We start from the raw sequence: 22733 nt of genomic DNA on the forward strand, positions 1-22733 counted from the left end.
TGATCTATGTGTGTGAAGCAATTAGAATTGTGAAGAAGTAGCCGCGCGGGATTAGCTGAGCGGTCTAGGGGCCTGCAGTCATGGACTGTGCGGCTGATCCCGGAGGAGGTTCGAGTCCTCCCTCGGGCATGGGTGTGTGTTTTTTTCCTTAGGATAATTTAGGTTAAGTAGTGTGTGAGCTTAGGGACTGATGACCTTAGCAGTTAAGTCCCATAAGATTTCACACACATTTGAACATTTTTTTGTAAAGAAGTATTCGCAGTTCAGTCTATAACTGCACTTGTAAATATTATTGTACAAAGTCAAGATCTATGCTCAATTAAAGCTAAGTATTTAATTTTATTCCTGTCTACCAACTTTCTAATCACCTAAGATGTTCCAGATACATCCCGTCAAGTATAGTTCATTGATCCTCATGTCAGCCTACGTGATCAACGCGTGCAATTAATGGCCACACCTCGTGATCAGACTAAGAGTCAAATTGCGTGACTCAGCCGGGTCACCCTTTTCTCCATGAGGCCCATAGTTCCGCCTCGTACATAAGTCTGCGTAGAGATCTCAGTGCTAACAGACCAGCAACACCGCGTGAAATAATAGCAGTGTGGCTGGCCGTTGTGACCGAGCGGTTCTAGGCGCTTCAGTCTGGAACCGCGCTACCGCTATGGTCGTAGGTTCGAATCCTGCCTCGGGCATGGATGTGTGAAATGTCCTTAGGTTAGTTAGGTTTAAGTAGTTCTAAGTTCCAGGGGACTGATGATCTCAGATGTTAAGTCCTATAGTGCTCAGAGCCATTTGAACCATGGATATGTGTGATGTGCTTAGGCTATTAGGTTTAAGTAGTTCTAAGTCTAGGAGACCGATGACCTCAGATGTTAAGTCCCATATTGCTTAGACCCATTTTTGAACGTATCCGTTGGGACAATGCGACGAAATTTTGCATTAATGAGCTATGGCAACAGACAACCGACGCGGATGTCTTTGTGAACAGCATGATATCGCCTACACCACCTCTCCCGGGCTCGTGACTACATCGGTTGGACCTAGACGCCTGGAAAACTGTGGCCTAATCAGATGAATCCGATTTCAGTTGGTAAGAGCTGGCGGTAGGGTTCGAGTGTGATGCAGCCTCGATACCAAGTTGTCAACAAGGTACTGTGCAAGCTGGTGGTGGCTGCATAATGGCGTGGGATGTGTTTACATGGAATGGACTGGGTCCTCTGGTCCAACTAAACCGATCATTGACTGGAAGTGATTAAGTTCGGCTATCTGGAGACCATTTGCATTCATGGACTTGTTGCTCCCAAACAACGAAGTCACTGGGCTGCAATTGTTTTCGACTGGTTTGACGAATATTCTGGACAATTCGAGCGAATGATTTTGCTACTCAGATTGCCTGACAGGAGTCCCTTCGGACATAATTGATAGGTCAGTTCATGTACAAAATCCTGCACCGGCAATACTTTCGCAATTGTAGATAGCTATAGAGGCAGCATAGCAGGGGACTTCCGACGACTTATTGCGTCCATGGCACGTTAATGCTGCATTACATTGGGAAAAGGATGTCCGAAACGATATTAGGAGATATCCTATGACTTTTGTTAGCTCAGTGCATAATCTCACATAAAGCTGGGTTCATATATGTAACTAATGTGATGCTACAGCTGTAGAGTCACCGAGACCTAACGTTCAATCGGGACGCCACAAATTCTACGTATCTGCACAGCTTTCAACATGGCCTCATCTAAAATCATTTGGGCGGGTGTCAATGATATAGTGTATGTTACAGCATTAGAACGGTGACAAGAGTTACATACAAGGAAGATGAAACCCAGATATTGGACATGGAAATAAATTCCGCACATGATTTATCAGCGACCAAAAACGTATCAGAAATAACACTCGAAGACGAAAATGATGTCTGCTATAGCAAACGAACCAACAGCTGGCATGTAAATATCATCTGCAGACACGCCACTCTTTCAAGATTTTGAATCTTATTGTATTCGTTTTTTAGTTTAATAGCTGCCTTATCAAACTCAGGACTATTTCCCGCACATAACCAAAAATTTGTTCAGTGCTCGACCTCACAAATCACTAGTTTATATGACTCGTTTTTTTTCGTCACGTATTAAGTTTATTTATTTATTCATCCAAAAACCTTTGAAGATTGTGGCATACATCATTGGTTTGCCAATACACACATCACTTTCCCACAGAAAATTAAACATAGACTGTTCTTGTTCCAGAAGCTGCGAAAGTATACCTGCTGACCACTGTTTTGACTTTTCAATAATAAAATTAAAACATACATTACTGAAATCGAATGGAGTACAGCAGCGATCACTCCACAATAAATGTCCCAGAATGCTCGTTTTTCAAAATACAGCCACCAGGCAGCAGTAGTGGAATGAAAGTGGCGTAACAAAGTACAATGAATTTCAATTTCATGTGGCGTGACAAAAGTTGCGTCTCGTTGCGTCACTGAAGTCTGTGAGTTAGCTGCAATATTCCTAGATTCATCGCTTAAATTTATTTTTAGAATGACAGCACTGCCCTACAACTGGAGTCACGAACGATGACGGTCGAGTTTAGACTTGCTCTGCGCACCTACTTCACGCACTCTTCGACAGACAATGAGCGTTCAGTGGAATTCTGGGCTTTTTGCTGTGAATCTCGTAGCCATTGCGAGCGTTAAACACTGATTGTAGCGAGCATTTTCATTCGGTTTGTTGTGAGTTGTTATCGCGATAACAACTGCGGGTCCGGGGGTTAGAATAGGCCCGAGGTATTCCTGCCTGTCGTAAGAGGTGACTAAAAGGAGTCCCTCGCCCTCAAGGGGGTAGTTTGGGCCTGTGTCCGGAGACGGACGCTTTCACGACTTATGTTTGTGGTCATTTTGGTTTTTCGCTTATTCTCGTTTCTTCCTTCCTTTGTTTGGTTCCTTTCTATGTCCTTCTCCCTCTCACTGCCTTCTTCTCCTTGCCTTCTACTCCTTGCCTTCTACTCCTTGCCTTCTTCTCCTTGCTTTCTTCTCCTTGCCTTTTTGTCCACCTTCTGGTCTCCGACTCGGCGCTTGAGACAGTCTGTCCTTTCTCTCCCTCTCTCCCTTTTTTTTCTATTCTTCTTTCCTCCCTGTGCGGCCTGAAGGCCGACCCACGCGTTCGTACGCGTAGCCGGTGTCGGGGTTACGCGTAATTCCCCGCCCTGGGTAGACAAGTAAGGCACGCACGTACCCCCTGGTAAAGGCCAGGCCCAGGAAGGGGTGATTGCCTGAGCTGACACCTTCCGACCATGCCGATTGGTCCCTCCGTCCGTTTCTCGGGAGGTGTGACCTGAGTTGTAAACATTCACCTAAGGCGGGAGTACCCTCTGAGAGGGTCCCCACAAGGAAGGAGCGCGCCATCGGAGACGCTGGCAATCATGGGGGATTCCTCCGCAATGGATTTCTCTTCTTCTTCTCCCTCGACTTCTGCCCAAAAACGGAAACTTGACCAGCCACCAGTGACGAAAGTACTACCGCCTGCCCCAAAGTTCCTCGTCGTTTCTAGATCTGAGGACGGTAAGGATTTTTCATCTGTCAACCCTTTCGTTATTCAGAAGGGAGTAGATGCCATAGCCGGATCTGTCAAGTCTTGTACCAGGATGCGTAACGGTACCTTGTTGTTAGAAACTCAGAGCGCCTTTCAGGCACAAAAACTGCTTCGTGCCACACTCCTGTACACGTTCCCTGTCCAGGTGGGGACTCACCGCACTTTGAATTCGTCGGGTGGTGTGGTATATACTAGATCACTCGACGGATTGACTGACGAGGAGATTCAGTCTTTCCTCGCTGAGCAGGGCGTGACGGCTGTCCATAGGGTCATGAAAAAGGTCAACAATGACCTTGTACCGACCCGGACACTTTTCTTGACCTTTGATAGTGTTCAGCTGCCGTCACGCATCAAAGCGGGCTATGAGGTTATTTCTGTTCGCCCCTATGTCCCGACACCTACGCGCTGCTACCAGTGTCAGCGTTTTAATCACACTCGCCAGTCTTGTTCTAATGTTGCTAAATGTGCCACTTGTGGCAGGCGCGCCCATGAGGGTGACTGTCCACCTCCGTCTCCTCGTTGCGTGAACTGTCAGGGTGACCATGCAGCGTCTTCCCGCGACTGTCCCATCTACAAGGATGAACGCTGTATACAGGAAATTCGGGTCAAAGAGAAAGTGTCCACCTCGGCTGCTCGCAAGCTATTTGCTAGTAGGAAGCCCACGCTGCTCCCAGCGGGGAAATACAGTACTGTCCTCGCCTCTCCTCGGACTACCAGGGAGGTGTCGACGCAGAAATGTGATCTGACCTTTAACACTACGGTCGTCCGTTCGGCCAGTGCTAAGATCGCCCGGTCAACGTCTCCTCTTCCTCCCGTCACCCCTAAGACACAAGCACCTTCATCAGCTTCTGCCAAGACTAAGACCCAGAAGTCAGATGCATGGGCCTTCAAGAAGGAACCGTCCCGTGCAGACTTCCTACGTACCTCGAACTCCCAGCCATCGACCAGTACTTCCAATAACCGAGCTTCCAAGAAGGCTCATAGGAAGCAAAGTTCTCCTTCTCCGCCACGGCGCGTTTCTTCTCCTGCGCCACCCAGCGGTTGTCGCCCCAGGCCGTCATCCGTTTCGCCTGGCGGCACCGCTGGTAGCCGAACATCTGGCCGTTCACCGGCGGAGGAAGCTCACCCTCCCGGCCATCTTAACAAGATGGCTGACGAACCTATTGAACAAATGGACGATGACTCTCCGCCTATTGGTAGCGGCGGCAGTGCTCGCTCGAAGCCAGGCCCTCAGCGGCCTTCGAGGTGACCACTTCTTGTTTCTCCTTTTTCTTCTTCTTCTCACGATGGCACTTCTTCATTGGAATATTCGCGGCATTCGCTCCAACCGAGAGGACTTAAAGTTGCTGCTACGCTTGCACTGTCCGCTAGTCGTAGCTCGCCAGGAAACGAAGCTACGCCCATGCGATCAAATTGACTTGGCACACTATGCCTCTGTGCGTTATGACCTACCCCCTGTGGCAGATATTCCGGCTCATGGAGGGGTTATGTTGCTGGTCCGGGATGATATTTACTACGATCCCATCACATTGGACACCGACCTGCAGGCAGTTGCCGTCCGAATTACTCTCCCCACTTTTACATTTTCCATTTGTACCGTTTACACTCCATCGTCGTCTGCCGTTACCAGGGCAGACATGATGCAATTTATTGCTCAGCTACCTGCATCATTTTTGTTGACTGGAGACTTCAATGCCCACCATCCCCTTTGGGGCTCTCCAGCATCCTGCCCAAGAGGCTCCCTGTTAGCAGACCTTTTCAACCACCTCAATCTTGTCTGCCTCAATACTGGCGCCCCTACTTCTCTTTCGGGCACAACTCACACCTATTCCCATTTAGACCTCTCTATATGTACTACCCAACTTGCACGCCGGTTTGAGTGATACGCACTTTCTGATACGTATTGAAGCGACCACTTTCCTTGTGTTATCCATCTCCTGCATCATACCCCCTCTCCGTGCTCAACTCGTTGGAACATCCCCAAAGCAGACTGGGGGTTCTTCTCTTCCAGGGCGACCTTACAGGATCAAACCTTCGCAAGCTGCGATAGTCAGGTCGCACACCTCACGGAAGTCATTCTCACTGCTGCTGAACATTCCATCCCTCACACTACTTCTTCTCCACGTCGCGTACCGGTCCCCTGGTGGACCGCAGCATGTAGAGACGCTTTACGTGCTCGTCGACGTGCTTTACGCACCTTTAAACGCCACCCTACGATGGCGAATTGTATCGATTATAAACGATTACGTGCGCAGTGTCGTCGTGTTATTAAAAAAAGCAAGAAAGCCAGCTGGGCTGCTTTCACAAGCACCTTCAACAGTTTTACTCCTTCTTCTGTTGTCTGGGGTAGCCTGCGCCGGCTATCTGGCACTATGGTCCACTCACCAGTTTCTGGCTTGACGGTCGCGAATGACGTCCTTGTGGCCCCTGAGGATGTCTCCAATGCCTTCGGCCGCTTTTTCGCAGAGGTTTCGAGCTCCGCTCATTACCACCCTGCCTTCCTCCCCCGAAAACAGGCAGAGGAGTCGAGACCATCTAACTTCCGTTCCTCGAATCGTGAAAGTTATAATGCCCCATTCATCATGCGGGAACTCGAAAATGAACTTGCCCGGTCACGGTCCTCCGCTCCAGGGCCTGATTCTATTCATATTCAGATGCTGAAGAACCTTTCTCCTGCGGGTAAAGGTTTTCTTCTTCGTACTTATAATCGCATCTGGATTGAGGGTCATGTTCCCACATGCTGGCGCGAATCTATTGTTGTCCCGATTCCTAAGCCGGGAAAGGACAAGCACTTGCCTTCCAGTTATCGACCGATCTCCCTTACCAGCTCTGTCTGTAAGGTGATGGAACGAATGGTTAACTCTCGTTTGGTTTGGCTGATCGAATCTCGACGCCTACTTACCAATGTACGATGTGGATTTCGTAGGCACCGCTCTGCTGTTGACCATCTGGTTACCTTGTCGACCTTCATTATGAATAACTTCTTGCGGAAGCGTCCGACCACGGCTGTGTTCTTTGATTTGGAGAAGGCTTACGACACCTGTTGGAGGGCGGGCATTCTCCGCACCATGCATATATGGGACCTTCGCGGTCGCCTCCCTCATTTTATTCGTGCCTTTTTAATGGATCGACAGTTCAGGGTACGTGTGGGTTCTGTCCTGCTTGATGCCTTTCGCCAGGAGAATGGGGTGCCACAGGGCTCAGTTTTGAGCGTCGCTCTCTTCGCCATAGCGATCAGTCCAATAATGGATTGCCTCCCAGCTGATGTATCTGGCTCCCTTTTCGTGGATGATTTTACCATCTATTGCAGCGCGCAGCGTACATGTTTCCTGGAGCGCTGTCTTCAGCGTTGTCTTGACCGTCTTTACTCCTGGAGTGTCGCCAATGGCTTCCGTTTTTCTGCAGAGAAGACGGTCTGTATTAACTTCTGGCGCTACAAAGAGTTTCTCCCACCGTCCTTACGACTCGGTCCCGTTGCTCTCCCATTCGTGGAGACGACAAAATTTTTAGGTCTTACATTTGACAGGAAACTTAGCTGGTCTCCACATGTGTCATATTTGGCTGCCCGTTGTAGCCGTTCTCTAAATGTCCTCCGTGTTCTCAACGGTATGTCGTGGGGAGCGGATCGAACCGTCCTACTTCGCCTATATCGGTCGATCGTCCGCTCAAAGCTGGATTATGGGAGCTTCGTATACTCCTCTGCACGGCCGTCCATCTTACGCCGCCTCAACTCTATACAACATCGGGGTTTACGTCTTGCAATCGGAGCGTTCTATACTAGTCCCGTCGAGAGTCTTCATGCTGAAGCCGGTGAATTGCCACTAACCTACCAGCGCGATATACTGCTTTGTCGGTATGCCTGTCGGCTATTGTCAATGCCCGACCACCTGTCTTATCGTTCCTTTTTTGACGACTCTCTCGACCGTCAATACGGGTTGTATGTATCTGCCCTGCTACCCCCTGGAGTTCGCTTTCGTCGCCTCCTTCAGCATCTTGATTTTTCGCTCCCTGCAACCTTTCGAGTGGGCGAGAGCCAAACGCCACCTTGGCTCCAGGCTCAGGATCGCGTTCACCTTGACCTCAGCTCGCCCCCAAAGGAGGTCACCCCAGCTTCAGTATACCGCTCCCGGTTTGTCGAACTTCTTTCGAAGTTCATTAATATGATCTTCATTTATACAAAGGGCTCTAAGACCAATGACGGTGTCGGGTGTTCTTTTATTGTCGGGGCACACAGTTTCAAATACCGGCTCCATGGCCATTGTTCGGTCTTCACAGCTGAGCTATTTACCCTCCACCCGGCTGTTCTTTACATCTGCCGCCACCGACATTCTGCTTTTCATCTGCTCTGATTCCCTGAACGCCATCCAGAGCCTCAGTGATCCGTATCCGGTTCACCCTTTCGTGCACCGGATCCAACGCTCTCTTCAGCAGCTGGCGGACGACGGTTCTCCGCTTACCTTTATGTGGGTTCCTGGCCATGTCGGTATCCCTGGGAACGAAGCTACAGATGCCGCAGTCAAGGCTGCGGTTCTCCAGCCTCGGACAGCTTCTTGTTGTGTCCCTTCATCTGATTGTAGCAGGGTCATTTGTCAGCGCATTTTATCGCTGTGGTATCGATGGGGCTACACTTACGGACAACAAGCTTCGGGCCTTGAAACCTCTTCCCATGGCTTGGACGACCTCTTCACGCCCTTCTCGGCGGGAGGAGGTCGTTTTGGCCCGATTACGAATTGGACACCGCTGGTTCAGCCATCGCCATCTGCTGACGGCTGCGCCGGCGCCGTTCTGTCCGTGTGGGCAATTGCTGACGGTACGCCACATTTTAACATCCTGTCTGAATTTTAATACACCGCGCGTTGATCTTGGCCTGTCATGTACTCTGGATGCCATTTTAGCGGATGACTGCTCGCGTTTTTCGTTTTATCCACTTGACAAACCTGTCTAAGGACATTTGATTATGCTGGTTTTTTTTTTAATCCTATGCCTGTTAATATGTCTTATATATTGTTGTCCCTTTTAGTTGCTGTTTTAACCTTGTGCCTCGCAGTGCATTCCTAACTTAGTCTGGGCGCTAATGACCATTGTAGTTGTGCGCCCTAAAACCACAAAAAACAAAAAAACAAAAAAAATCGCAATGATGGTGGTAAACGACAAATTGTACATAAGCAGGCGAGATACATAATTTGCAAGATACACGCTTTCTTCAAGCGGAAGTCATGTTGTATGCACGTACCACAACTGTTGCTTGGAACCGACAATAATGCAGTCGCCTTCCGTGCATTGACTTGAGTGAATTGCTATCGTTCGTGAATCGGACTTTAGTATTCTACCAAAGAATTGCAGTCTCCCATTTGCTTCACCTGCTACTCAGCTTACGTGATCGTTCCCTTTCATATCACTGCAAATTGTTACACCCAGGTATTTGTATGAAATGACCGATTTCAGCTGTGGCTCACTGATGTAATAGTCATAGGATACCAGTTTTTTTTTTTGTTTCATTAAGTGACCATTGTACATTTCTGAACATTTAAAGGAAGGTGATAATCTTGGCACCACTTTGAAATCTTTGAAATCTTATCAAGATTGGACTAAATATTTGAGCAACTTCTTCCAGGCAGACAGCTGTGAAAAGGCTGAGGTTACTACTATTGTCTGGAAGCTCATTAATATACAATACGAACCGCAAGGACCCCAATACACTTCCCAGGGGCATATCAGAAGCTACATCTATATTCTGTCGATGACTTGATGATTTGCTGCGTTCCTGTCTCTGACAGCTGTGGCCTGCTGTCTATTTCCGTTAATTTTCTGTACCTAGTATTATGTGAACTTCAAACTCTGGTACTTTGTTATGAATGACTTGGCAGTAAACCACCAGGATCTTAGTACTCTCACCTGTGTGTGTGTGTGTGGGGGGGGGGGGGGGGGGGGGGATAAGAGTGTAAAGTTAAAACAGGCTACCGATCAGCACTCGCACAGACTGTTGTTCTGTTGTTACTTTGCTATTACATACTACTCCATGTTGCATCACAGCATCTACTACACCAACATCTTGTACTTTCTGCACTATCAGTTAGTTAGTTTATTGATGAAAGACAATGACATGTGTTAATATAATAGTATATTGTAGTTAAACATACAGTTTTAATCACAACATGAGGAAACTTAATGATATGTTACCATGTCTGTGCCCTGCTCTCTACACAATTTTCCTCTTTTGTAGGGGATGATGGTGGAGGAGGTGAAGGAGATGAAGATGATGAAAAACTGCCATCATGTGGAGATTACATTATGCACTTCCTCACTCTCTTCTGGAAGCTATTATTCGCCTTTGTTCCACCAACAGGTAAATCCTCCCCATTTCTCCAAGTATTTCGTCTTGGTGTCAATATTTTTAAGACAAAGCATTTAACAGGTTTTTTTCAGTTAATATCTGAATTATGAAGTTCAACTTATAATAAGAACGAAATTTCAAATGAAGAAAATAAGTAGCAAAATTCTATGCATCCAAATAACTAGACAATATTTTGACCCAATCAGGTTTTTAACATGATTTGATGAAAGATTATTAATTACTGGCAGTAACAGTGTTATTAGACATTATTTGTCTTGTCATTGTTATTAATTACAATTATTTAACAGTGTTGTTAATGCTAGTAATAATAACACAGCTCACTTGAATATTTTTATTACTGCTGTCATTCAAATAATTAATTTTGTGTCCTTATAGTACTTGAATTTTGGTTTGTATTTTTGTTTCTACATTGCATTTTAGCTATAATGTTTTTTTCTAGTTTCCTAATGCTGGAATGGGGAAATAGAAGTGCAGTGCTGGAAAATTCAGCAGTTAACATGATTTACCTTGTTTTAAGAAAATTTTTTGAGCTGAGTCCATTCTATGGCACAAGTTATTGGCTGTATTTGTAAATGCACATGCAATATACTTTGTCTGATTTACAATGTTTTCTATTAATGATACATTTAATCATTTTCAGGCATTATGTTCTCTAGAATGTATATGGGAGTCACTCTGGAAATCAGGAGAGTAGTAATGCATTTTCCTCCTTTCCTAATACTTACAACATTTTCAAAACATAGCTTTCTTTTAAGCTGCAAGTACTGGCACAACAATTCAAATGTGTACAAATGTGTATCATTTGGAAAATTGTTTGATGACAGCTCTTACACAAATGGTGCTGTGAACTCAATACAATAGCCATAAATAATTTCATTGGTGTTTTTGTAGGAGAAAGTTGTCATATGGAACCATATTTGGGTTGTGTGGTGATGTGGAAGTCTCTGCATTCATGTTTTCACCATCCTTTGGTTGGTTGCTTCTCCATATGTGTCTGTATCCCACATGCCACTTATAGAGTGCAACAAAGGGTACTTTAGATACTTCTGTGATATCCCTGTTTCCTGTTTCATTCACAAATGGTCTGTAGGAAGCACAAGTAATCTCAGTAATTCTTCATACAGGCTCTAACTGGTAGGATTTTTCCATCATAGTCATTTTGTTATATTTAGATGCAAACAGTAATATATTTCTTAATTTTCTTTGAAACATACAACTTTTAAATTTTAACAGTAAGCTTTTCTGTAAGGCACAATGCCTCTCTTGTAGTGACTGCCATCGGATTTTATTAAACATAAATGTTGTGTTTTGGCTCTTGCTAAACAACTTGTGACAAAACATCCACATTCTCTTTGAACCTTTCTATGTCTTTCACAAATCTGTAACTACTGAGTCGCATGTTGTCTTTTCTGTTCATCATAATCTTGCTAGGCACATACATTTCCAAACATATTGTAAGTACTGAACAATGATATTTCACATTTTCATTGCAGAGGTGATATTTGATGTTGACTGCTCAGATAATCTGCAGCCTGATTCTTGTTGTACTTGTTAACAAATATAAGAAAGAAAGAAAGAAAGAAAGAAAATCAGCATCTACTATTGCATCAATACTCAGCAAGTCACCTGACAGTGTGTGGTGGAGGATTTCCCTACATTGATTGAGACATGTAGTAATTGCTGAAGACACACACTGTTCCTTCCCCATGCTTTTTCTATCCTCACTTGAGCTCTGTTTCTAAGATCCTTGTTGTTGATGAGGTACCAAACTTTAATTTTGATTCCTTTTATTCTGAACAAAAAAATAGTATTCTTTGGTGTTATCTGTTGTTGTCTGCTTCCACAACTGAGTGGTCAGTGATGCTGATTGCCATGTTGTGGACCCAGCTTCTACACTCTACACTGCTAGGGATTTTTGCTTGTTGGAAGGATTGGTACAGGGATCACTCACCCTCATGAGGCAAACAGAGGAGCTACTTTATCTGTTAATTGTAGTTCCAAGAACAAAAAATCATGTGATGACTGAGATAGCTGTGTGCTGACCACATACCCCTCCACATTGCACCTGTTGACACCATTGGCAGAGATGACACAGCAGTTAGTAAGGCCGAACTGGCATGTCTAGGGCCACAATGTGAAACTTTGCCTTATCTTACCTATTCTCTGTTCTTGGGTGTTACAAAATGACACTGATGCACAGTGAAACCCAGTAAAAAAAGAATTAAAAGTTTCAACCCTCTGAATACAACAAGTAAATATGGAAATAGAAATCCTTCTACTGCTTCTACCAGTTCCAATAGTTCCAGTGTTGAAACTTGTTATAATATATTATGTTGGATGCTGTGAATCTGTGATTTCCTTTTAAGTATAACAATGGATCAAAAGCCAATTAGTCTCCAAAAATTTTGAGTGGTTCATTTCAATTGAAGCATAGATATCTGAGCTACACAGTTTTTAAAATACTCGTTCTTTTCCAGGACACACTGTTGGTAAACTTATATAAAAGTATAAACTTATATAAAAGTATATATATTTAACAGTAAACAGCCTTTCTTAAATCTTATTTTTAGAATGCCAATTTCTCTTGTGAAAATTATTCTGGGGCTTTACAGTAACATTAATTACCACTTTGTATTCACAATTTTTTTCTTTTTTTTCACTTCAAAATTTTAATGGAATTTTTAGAAAATAACTGCATTAGCTTACCTTCTAGGAGTATTAATGGAGCAAGTTTTTGAAATGTAGCTACTGTAAATGCTAACATGTATTTTGTGAGATAACTTCCATGCTTTTATTTCCAAAAGTAAGCAATAGCATTATATCAAAAGCTCCACGATGCTACATGGAAAGAAAATCACATCATACCACCAGTCTCACTGCAGCAACAACTGATTTGACTTATGGTATTTTAGTCAGTTTTGTGATGACAAGCAGCATAGTGAGAGAATGAACTGCTTATGTTTTTGTGCACAACCGCTGTACAGGGTGAGAGTAGCACTGAGTTAATGTGAACCATACCTGATGTGACAAGACAGTGAGGCTTCTCCCACCTGATGAGGTTTGCAGGACATGAAGATTGAATTAATTAATCAATGCCCTACTTCTCATATTTCATTGAAACCAAGTCAAAAGCTTTCTCGGAACCTATTAACTTCATGTAAACTGGTAATATACATTCATTGTTCTTGGTTGATTGTGCTTTACCACTTATAAAGCCAACTTGGTCCTATACCCATGATTATGATTGTCTGTATCGTTAGTGATAATTTTAATGATTTCTCCTATATCACAGAAAAGTAAAACAGCTGTAGCATAGTTGCAGTTTTGGGAATTGTACGTCTTCACAGACATACTGTGAACAATTTTACAAGTACCCCTCTAGCTTTAATAATTTCTATTGAAACACTCTCATCTACAGGCACCTTTCCCTTTTTCGTAGCTCATCTGGCATTATCACCAGAATGTCATACACCTCATCTGATATAATTGTCAGAATATCATTATTTTCATTATGAACTAGCTGTATTTCTTATTTATCTCTTGAACTGCACTAGCTTTCAAAAAAATCTTGTGAATGCATGGACAATTTTCTCTGTTGTTAGTTATTGTGCTACCTAAACCCTCCTGTTTCATCTTACTAATACTTTTTGCAGTTCTTTGTCTTACCAAGTTTTCATCATTTTTGTTTTAGTTGTGTATGTCCATAATTTACTACATTCTTCTGCACATTATTTGTAACTGGCCATTTTGCTTTGTTAATTAAGCATGACTACAAATATCTTGAGAGAAATTAAACATTGTTTTTGTGGCAAAAAATAATCAAATAATTATAAAATTATGAGACAGATTTGCTGACCAGTAGGCGTCCTTGCCTTCAGGAAGCAAAATTTCAGTATCTCTGATAGACAAAAATAAACATACACATGCTATGCTATTGTTTAGCTATCCTAGCTATGGGATTAATAGCTTTTTCCTTGGGAGGAGAGATGGATAGGTTGGGAAAGATTAAAGTGTGTGCACTTTTATGCCTTTGGCAGTACTGAAATCCACCTGCAGAGCTTAAGTACCTTCTAATCTAAAATTTTATTTTTCACAAACAAATCATTGTACACTAGAGGTATTTAATTAAATGTTATTCCTTAACTTTTAATATATATCTTAAATATATGTTGTGTTACTTAAGTAATGTTTGTAAACTGTATGCCTGAAAGTTAACAAGTTTATTCCAGTACATACACAAAAAGCAGCCATTCTAGGCATCTTCTGTAAAATATATTATTAACACAAATTAGGACTGCTTTTAGTATAATCACCCAGATAATTAAAGTAATTACTGCTGGATTGCTTTCTGTAAGTAGGGAAGAGTGAGAACAGTGAGACGCAAAAACTGAAATCCAAATTACACTTTTACAAAAATCTTTATTAGTTTACTATCTCATGGCAACCATGTATACTGTGCTTAAGTGTGTTCAAAATGGTACAATAATATTTTAATCTATTGTCTTTCCTTTTAAAAGAATTAATCATGAAAGTGTCTCACTGTACTCATGAATTTTTAATGGTGGGTACAGTGAGACAGTGTGTCAAATTGTAACAAACATCATAAGAAACAAAGTTGATCTCAAATGTAACAGCAGATTGTTGTTTTTGTCTTGCTATGTATTGTAGTAGGGTTAGGCAATAACATTTTTTATGCATTTTGTGTCAATGAACGAAATATCTGGAACTACAGGCATCACAAATTTGTTTTCTAGTTTCAAACTTTTCCTAAGAAATGTAACTTCGCATTCAGATGACTCTCTTACAATGGAAAGAACTTTTCCCACATAATATATTTTATTTTTTGCCTCAAACTCTACTAAAACAAAGTCACCCACTTTGGGTGAGTGCTATAAGTTTTCAAAGTTAATCATTTGCGGTTCTGGAATCAGTCGTGTCTGATCAAAGGTCTCATCATCTGAAGAATCTTGCAAAATGAATTCACTTTCGTCAGCATCAGTTTCATCAACTAGGAATAAAGCTCACTTTGATTTATGTCCCTCAATGTCTTTTTGTTTCCTTTTCATTTGTAGTTCATTCCTTTCTGGTGTGTCGGTCACAATCTTTGTTCTTCCTTTAGGCCGTCGGCGACTGCAACTTTTTCTTGGCTTTGCGTTTGGGAAACCTCATATGTCTTCTGGAGAGAGATAAGACATTGGTGCAGATTTTCCATGTGATTGTGAAGAACTGGCTTCTATAGACTGTGCTTCACTTTCATCATGTGATGGGTGTCCCACAACAGTTTCAGGTTTAAGGTCTTTTTCAGGTGATATGTGTGTTTCCAGGCTTTCATTTAGAGGTCTGTCAGTAGCAGAGAATGGAAGAAAATCATTCCCATTGAAAACTTGGTGATCTAAAGGAAATATTCCTGCCTTCTTAAATCCGGGAGTGATACTGACAGGAGTTATTCCTCGGGGATATGCTATCCCCACACAGTGAACAACATTTTAAATTGAAAATGTTTCACCTGGATGAGACATCATCCATGTATCTACAGCAGCATCATAAAATGTATGGAAAGGTATCATGACACTGACATCAAGAGGCTGCAGTTTATTGGTACAGTGAGGTGGAATTGTCAGAATCATTATCCCATTCTCTTTGTACAGATCTATTGCCTCTATTGAGAGGTGGCTCTCATGATTTTCTGTCAGTAACAAAGATGGATTTGCTTTTGAGCTGGCAGAGAACTTGATGAAGTGGTGAATGACCTTCACAAAAAATCCTAATATCATATGATCTTCAAAATTCACATGTGGAAATATCATGACAGGGGGTATGCTGTTACTGAGAGCATATATAATACAACATGTCATAACCAGTGTTCCACGTTCTGCACTGGTTGCCTTGTTAACTTGTTCCATACCCTTTAAGGCCAAAATCTTCTGTGACTTCTGCAACGTTGTTGTTCCAGTTTCACCAAGATTGAAAATACATGATCCATCAGCAAAATTTGGATGACATTTGATTACTTCTTCCAGTTTATCAAAGAAATTTGACCCATTAAATTTATTAAAGCCTGTAGATCTGGATAAGCTGCATCCTGCCGGGGTTCAAAGAGACATAGAGGGAAACTCTGTTGAAAACCTTTCATCCAGTCGATAGCTGCTTTCTCACTTTCAGTCCAGGTTATTTTTAATACCTAATCCATAAGCTAAGGTACGGCAGTCATTCATATTAAGTCCATAAAACATTTTAGAGCACACAACTAGATATTCACACAAACTAAGTTCCAATTCTGTTGGAAAAATGTGCTTCACTGTATAGTTGGGACACATTTTTGAAGTGTTATCCTCATGATATTTCTTAACGTATCGACTAACTGTTTGAAAGGATAAGCCTTTCAGCTTAGATGCACACCCCATGCTCATTTGATTTACGATCACCAGCATGACAGCTTCTGTCATTGAAGATTCTGAAAAACCTTCTTATTTCCTTATCAGTCTTCCTTCCCCTGGGCATTTTAAAATCCAAAGAAAAGTTTGCACACTAAAATCTACAGAAATCACTGTTTCATACAGCAAGCATGCATTGTCAGTGTAGTTGCAACTTCTGCCTCTGAATGTAACAGCAACACCAAATGTAGTGGGAAGAGGTAGAAGTCACCTTATTAAGACTCATCCGAACTTCCCAAGTGATTTATTGTTTCCAACAACAGTGCCCCCATTCCTCTCAATCTGTGTCACTGGGTCCGGCAATGCTGAGGACGCCACTTTGCTGTCTGCGAAATGGCTTGGTGTGGAATGGCTGCCTCAACTACCTGTGCGCACACTGCTGTGAGTCAGCCTTGGATGGCAGCGGAGTTGCAGCATCGTCACGATGCTGGCAGTTGAGTCAGCAGTCTGCAACCCTGCTGACTCAGCACTGCTCGGTGCAAGCCACAGGTGGCCAGCTGCATGCTTCTTGCTGGCGTGGCTAAGATCGCGGCGACAACAAGCGCCCACAATCCAGAGTCCGAATCTGCTGCCCTCACCTCAGGATGTCTCCAGCGTGTGTTGGAAGCCAGGACGACTGCCTGCAGTAGTGAGCCGTGGTGTAGCCTGCTGCTGGCTGGCTATGGACCCCGCATTGGTTTCAAAGGGTCGAACTAGCGACCCACTGTTTACTGGAATGCTGGTGCCCCATCTGCTGCTGCATGTAGCTGCTGGTGTGACACACCCAACCATCCAGGAGAGCTGCCACACTTGAATGAATCTCATTAGAAACCTGCACCTATTTATATGTGGCTGTGCGCCTCTGTTTTGCCATAAGCGTCACTTCACATCACGTACTCATAACACACTAGGTTGGCCAGTGGGCCGCTTCTGCCTGTGATTTGTGACATGCAAAACCACTACGTATACTCTTTCAGCAATTTGATGGTCCTGTGGCCTATATTCTACTTCGCAGCTGTTGATATGTGTAACTCACTGCAATCCAACCTGCACCTAGCTGTAACTTGTGCTCAGAATATTGCACACAACTAACTTTCCCTACCCTAAACAGTGGTGCCGCTACATTATTACCCTCTTCAGAAAGACCTGGTCCTCGGGTCAACCCTTAACTAGCTCTTAATTTGCTTGGGTCAGCACCTATGACATATCTCCTTACCATCAGAAAACGTAAATGTGGTCTAATGCCCCTTAAAACCATGACATGAAACAAAACGTAAAAATTCCTTACTGGACGACCACTGCTCGCTCAATCCCTTATCTACTCATCTCACACCCTTGGTATCCAATCCACTGGGACTTGAACTACGCCTATCTTGGAATTAGCTCTCCACCTGATCAGAAAGAAAACAACACATAAAAAAGTTAAGGCTGCAATGACATTTGGCAGAGAGGTGCTCAAAATGATCGTTCCTGCAAGAACAAGTGTTAAAAAAAGGCATGATACAGGAGCTAACCTACAAATAGGACAAATCTATTGGTGGCTGAACTGGAAAGTTGATGCTTATTATCACATTTCATGTTCTGACTCATGTAACAAGTGGAATGATGTGGACAAAACCAAACTAGCTTTGTAAGAACTCCCAGAAATGAGCACACCTTTTGAACGAGTGGTTCTTGACATTGTAGGTCCCCTATCATAATTATATTTTGACTATTCTGGATCATTTATTGAGATCCTATTAATGACAATAACCCCAGACCAAAGCGCTGAGACTGTGGAACATGTGTCTGTTAAAGACTGGATTTTGAAATATAGTTCACTTTCTTCTATAATTAGGAAACAAGGTTCCAATTTTATTTCTGACTTACCACAGCAAGTATACAGGTTACTGAAGATTGACAAGCTAAGGACAAAGCCAGCTCGTCTGGAGGGAGATTGTTGAGTGGAAGGATTTCACTGAACCTTCATGAAAATGATAAGTCACTATGTTGGCAGTAATCACAATTTGTGGGACACCTAAACACAATACATGCTCAGCACCCACAACATGAAGGTTCACACCAGCGTGCACCTCAGGCATTATGGAATTATCTATGGCAGGTGAATGACCTTGCTGTTTGATTTTGTAATCTACCCCTCCCACAATTCGTTGATTACACTACTATTGTCAATGGTAAAGTCTCATTTTTTTTCAAAAACATGAGAGGAGTAAGACTAACAATAAACTTTTTCTTATCTTCTTTTCTCATAGTTGGCTCCAGTTCTTCATGTCTAGGGGCTGATTGTTGAAGGTGAAATTTTTGACATTTTAGGTTCTCAGGGCTCCAATTGATGTAATTAATTTGAAGAATACCTGTGCAAATTTTTTGTGTTCATGACACTTTATTTTCTCACATTTTTCTATATCACACGGTCTTTTGAACTTTCACATTAATAAAGCTGAAATTACATTGTTCTACCAAAAGACAAAAACACGTCCAATCATAGCAGAGTCATGCCCACTAGTACTTCACACTGCCATAATAACAATAATCCAAATGGTTTACAAATTTTCTTGACAAATGAATTGCTGTTACTTTGTATTATTATTTTATAAATGAATCCAGAAATAAACATAATAAATAGCACCAAATTGTGTAATTAAAAACAGAAATTTTAAGGGTGCCAAATGTTTTGCGATTTCACATGTTTCTAAAAAAATAATTTCAACTGTACATTCAGGGCTAGTACATATTGATTGTAACAATGAAAATAAAGAAATTACTTTTTAAGGATTTTAGCTTTGTACATCACGTACCAAATCATACAAAATGTTTTAGAAAAACAGCTGAGATAATATTGATCTGTTTGGAATTCGAAAATTAGTTTTGGTACTGACTATTTTGGTTGATGAAAAGTAATGCTAGAGGAGGATGTCTCTTTACAATATCCCTCTCACAAAATTTGAAAACAGTATTATTTATACAGTATTTTGTGTCCTACTATAAAGTTTGCCAAATGGTGTACAGAAGTATCTGATACATAATATAATTCAGAAAAATAAGAAAAATATCTATTATACAAGTCACAATTTATATGTATATCAGGATATGGCATTCAGATTTTCACATCTGTGGAACATTCTGTCACAAGACAAATGATGCAAACTACTCAAATAAGTGCAGAGACAATGTCAATTACTAGAATAACAAATTGCAAGTTTACATCTATAAAGACACACCTTCAATATCTTCAAAAGAGAAGAGAAAAAATTCAGAGCCTAAGTGTACGATGAGTGAGACAACTCAAAAAACTCACAACAATGGGTACAGACCAGAATAATATACTCAATCATGTGTAGGAATGTATCACAAAATCAATTAGGCACATAAACCAGAGTATGTCAGGATATGTTGACTCATGAAACCACAAAATAATGAAAAAAATATTAGAGCCTAAGCTTACGATCTGGGAACCAACCCATGAATCCAAACCACGCTGGGTACACACCAGCAAAAAATGTTTCGACACAACAAAATGAATAAAGTTCATAATCATATCAATAACTTCAATCTTATGCAAAAAGTAACTAAAGGAAACATCTAGCCTCAGTCAATAGTTGTATCCTCTCCTTGAGTACACACACATAGTCACGAAGACCAGTGGTGCCCAAAACAGAGTTAAGCATGAGGTTGCCCACAACTCAAGTTCCAACGAGATACAGTGTTGCAGTACTCAGGATAAATACAGGTAATCACAGCCATAAATAGCTTTGAATGATGACATAATTGAGTAGCTTGAGGACCAAAATCAGTGTGTGAAACCAGATATGTATACATCTTGTTAAACTGTCTATACTGATAAATATTCTCCACACTATTTGCTAATTGTTCATACAAACTAACATATTTACGTCTAGAAGTTTCATTTACAATTGATAAAAAAACACATACTGATTTGAAGTTATGTAATGTATTGGGAAGTTAATCCTCCTACTTGAAAAAGCATACATTTATATGGAAGAACACTATCCATGAGCGTAACTGTTTCTCTAAACAAGTAGTTCCATGAATTCTTCATATAGGATAATTTCTTGGCTAACAATTTACATATCTTGTAAATTGACTGGTCTAGCAAGGTTGCATCCATACAGCAGTGGATCCACCCATATCTTTCAGTTTCCTCCCTAGATTTCTCATCACACACTCCAACGGATACATTACCTCCTGTCTAGCATTCACATCAAATCCAGAGACATTGTTTTGTGTACTGAGTATGCTGTTGAATACCTTCCTCACATCACACATCATATGCTCTGCCTATATAAATATATTAAAAAAAAGAAAACAAACTAAAAAATATACAGGGTTTATGTTAGACTGGATTAAATAGTGTTGACATATGAAACTTTAATAAACAGAGGTAAATGCAATGAAAAATGATCTAGTAAGGTGATATGCACAGATACACTAAGATACTATTCCTAATTTTTACAGTACAAAATATGGAAATTTATTGCTAGATGTTTAATGGCATTGTCCCATTTCAAACTGTAAAACGATCTTCTCATTTAGTGTCTTGGAATATATGTATCAAATTCTAAAGTACAAATATATTACAAAACATAATTGTATAGTTGTATGAACCTGTAAATATAGTGTAGGATAGATTTAAACTCAGTCAATAGATAAGACGGAACTGTAAAAATCACATCATCTTATGTACTGCACTTCTGAAAAAACAAAACATTATTATATAGTCAAATGAATCTGCAAAATGTAGTGTATATTTTCTTCCATGTTCAAAGATCTTATCTCCTATACTGAAAGTTAGCAGTACCTGATATTTTAACAATCTGCTTTGCTTATTTGCTTACCAGTAGCTCCTCTTATCTGTACACACACAATGGACAATCCACAAAATTCTTACTAAGAAGGCTAGTCTCTAAATTGTTCAGATATACCACAAATCAGGCTACCTGTATTAATTAAACAGTTACCTCCCCACTGAACAATCTTAATTTTAATGTATGGACACCCAAAATCTGAACTGTCTTCTCTGTTGTCAGACACTTCATGCGAAAGATCACTTTCAGTTCATCAAATGCTATATCCACACTGTCTTTACATGGTTTTATCAACTTTACTGGTATCATAGCAGTACTTCAGTTACTCATGTTGTCAGGTAAAGATTGAACACAGTGAATGGATTCCATGATACACAACTAACATCACTTGTTACAGAAGAAATATAAAACACATTACTGTCAAAATTACACTTCCTGCTTAGATCTTCTTTTGCTTCATTCCAACAATTTGGATACAAATTCTGACTAAACATAGCTAACTTGTTCCAGAATGCACATTTACCTATTTTATGATCAATCTGGTCCCAAACAAACTTCAAAAAGTTTATACCTTTATTCTCTAGGCTGTTTGGATAATTACTCTGCATGACATTAATGAAAAACTGTTTTGACTGAACTGGTATTCCATGACTCTCACCTATAATATCACACACATCACTTACCTTATCTGTATTGTCAACATCATTCACAAATATCTCTGAAACTTCATTATTCTTAAACTCCACAGATACCTGATACTCATCATCATCATATTCCTCAAAAATTACCTCATCAACATCACTAACAATACAAGTTTCATCTCCATCAAAATCACTTATCTACACTCATTTGCAATAAACCACCTGTCTCAGACTTACCAACCTCAGTTACTTCACAGCTCTCATTCACATGTACATCAAGGATATCAACTAGTTCAGATCCAATACAGTCATCACCTGCTATCAATGACACTGTTTTCTGACCAAGAGAAGAAATCATTAGTACATACTACATCAAAATTCTCACTACTCTCACATTCTGGTTAGCACCTACATCACTATAATTAACCCTGCTGTTCTGTTCGGGTCTATATGACCCGAAACGAATATGAACGTTATTTTACATTATGTAAATACCAATATATATTTATGAAACTTTGTGACTTTGTCTGAAAATGGATGAGCAGCATGTGTTTTAAAAGGTTTTAAAAAAGTTTAAGAAGTTTGGGCTTCAACTGTAATAGTTGCATATGTAATGTTCGGGTCATAATGACCCGACACAAATATGTTTAGTGTAACTCGTATTTATTTCTAAAATCTGGAAATGGCGAAAATTATTTTTGTTGTGTTGTGTGGGAATAGTGACTGCATCATTCCAACTTACTCTCAACAATCACCTAAAGCTCCATGCGTTCACAACAATGGGCTTGTTTGTTGCTTTCCCCAGGAAATAATAATTGGCAGTTCTCAATAATTGGAATGCTTTGTTTCTGCCCAGTTTGACTTGTGACACCATGGCGATGAGACCATTGAATGATCGTGAGTTGGAA

General features: G+C 41.3%; 1 protein-coding gene across 1 annotated transcript in view; it reads left to right on the top strand.

Moving 5' to 3' along the window:
- The window catches only part of LOC126183626 (sodium/calcium exchanger 1-like), a 195865-nt gene that overhangs the window by 82401 nt on the left and 90731 nt on the right, over positions 1-22733 (top strand). Inside the window, exon 4 of the mRNA XM_049925748.1 lies at positions 9814-9936. Coding sequence (XP_049781705.1) covers positions 9814-9936 — 123 coding nt within the window. The remainder of the gene's footprint in view (positions 1-9813; positions 9937-22733) is intronic.

The sequence above is a fragment of the Schistocerca cancellata genome, chromosome 1 (assembly GCF_023864275.1).
Source record: "Schistocerca cancellata isolate TAMUIC-IGC-003103 chromosome 1, iqSchCanc2.1, whole genome shotgun sequence".
NCBI lineage: Eukaryota > Metazoa > Arthropoda > Insecta > Orthoptera > Acrididae > Schistocerca > Schistocerca cancellata.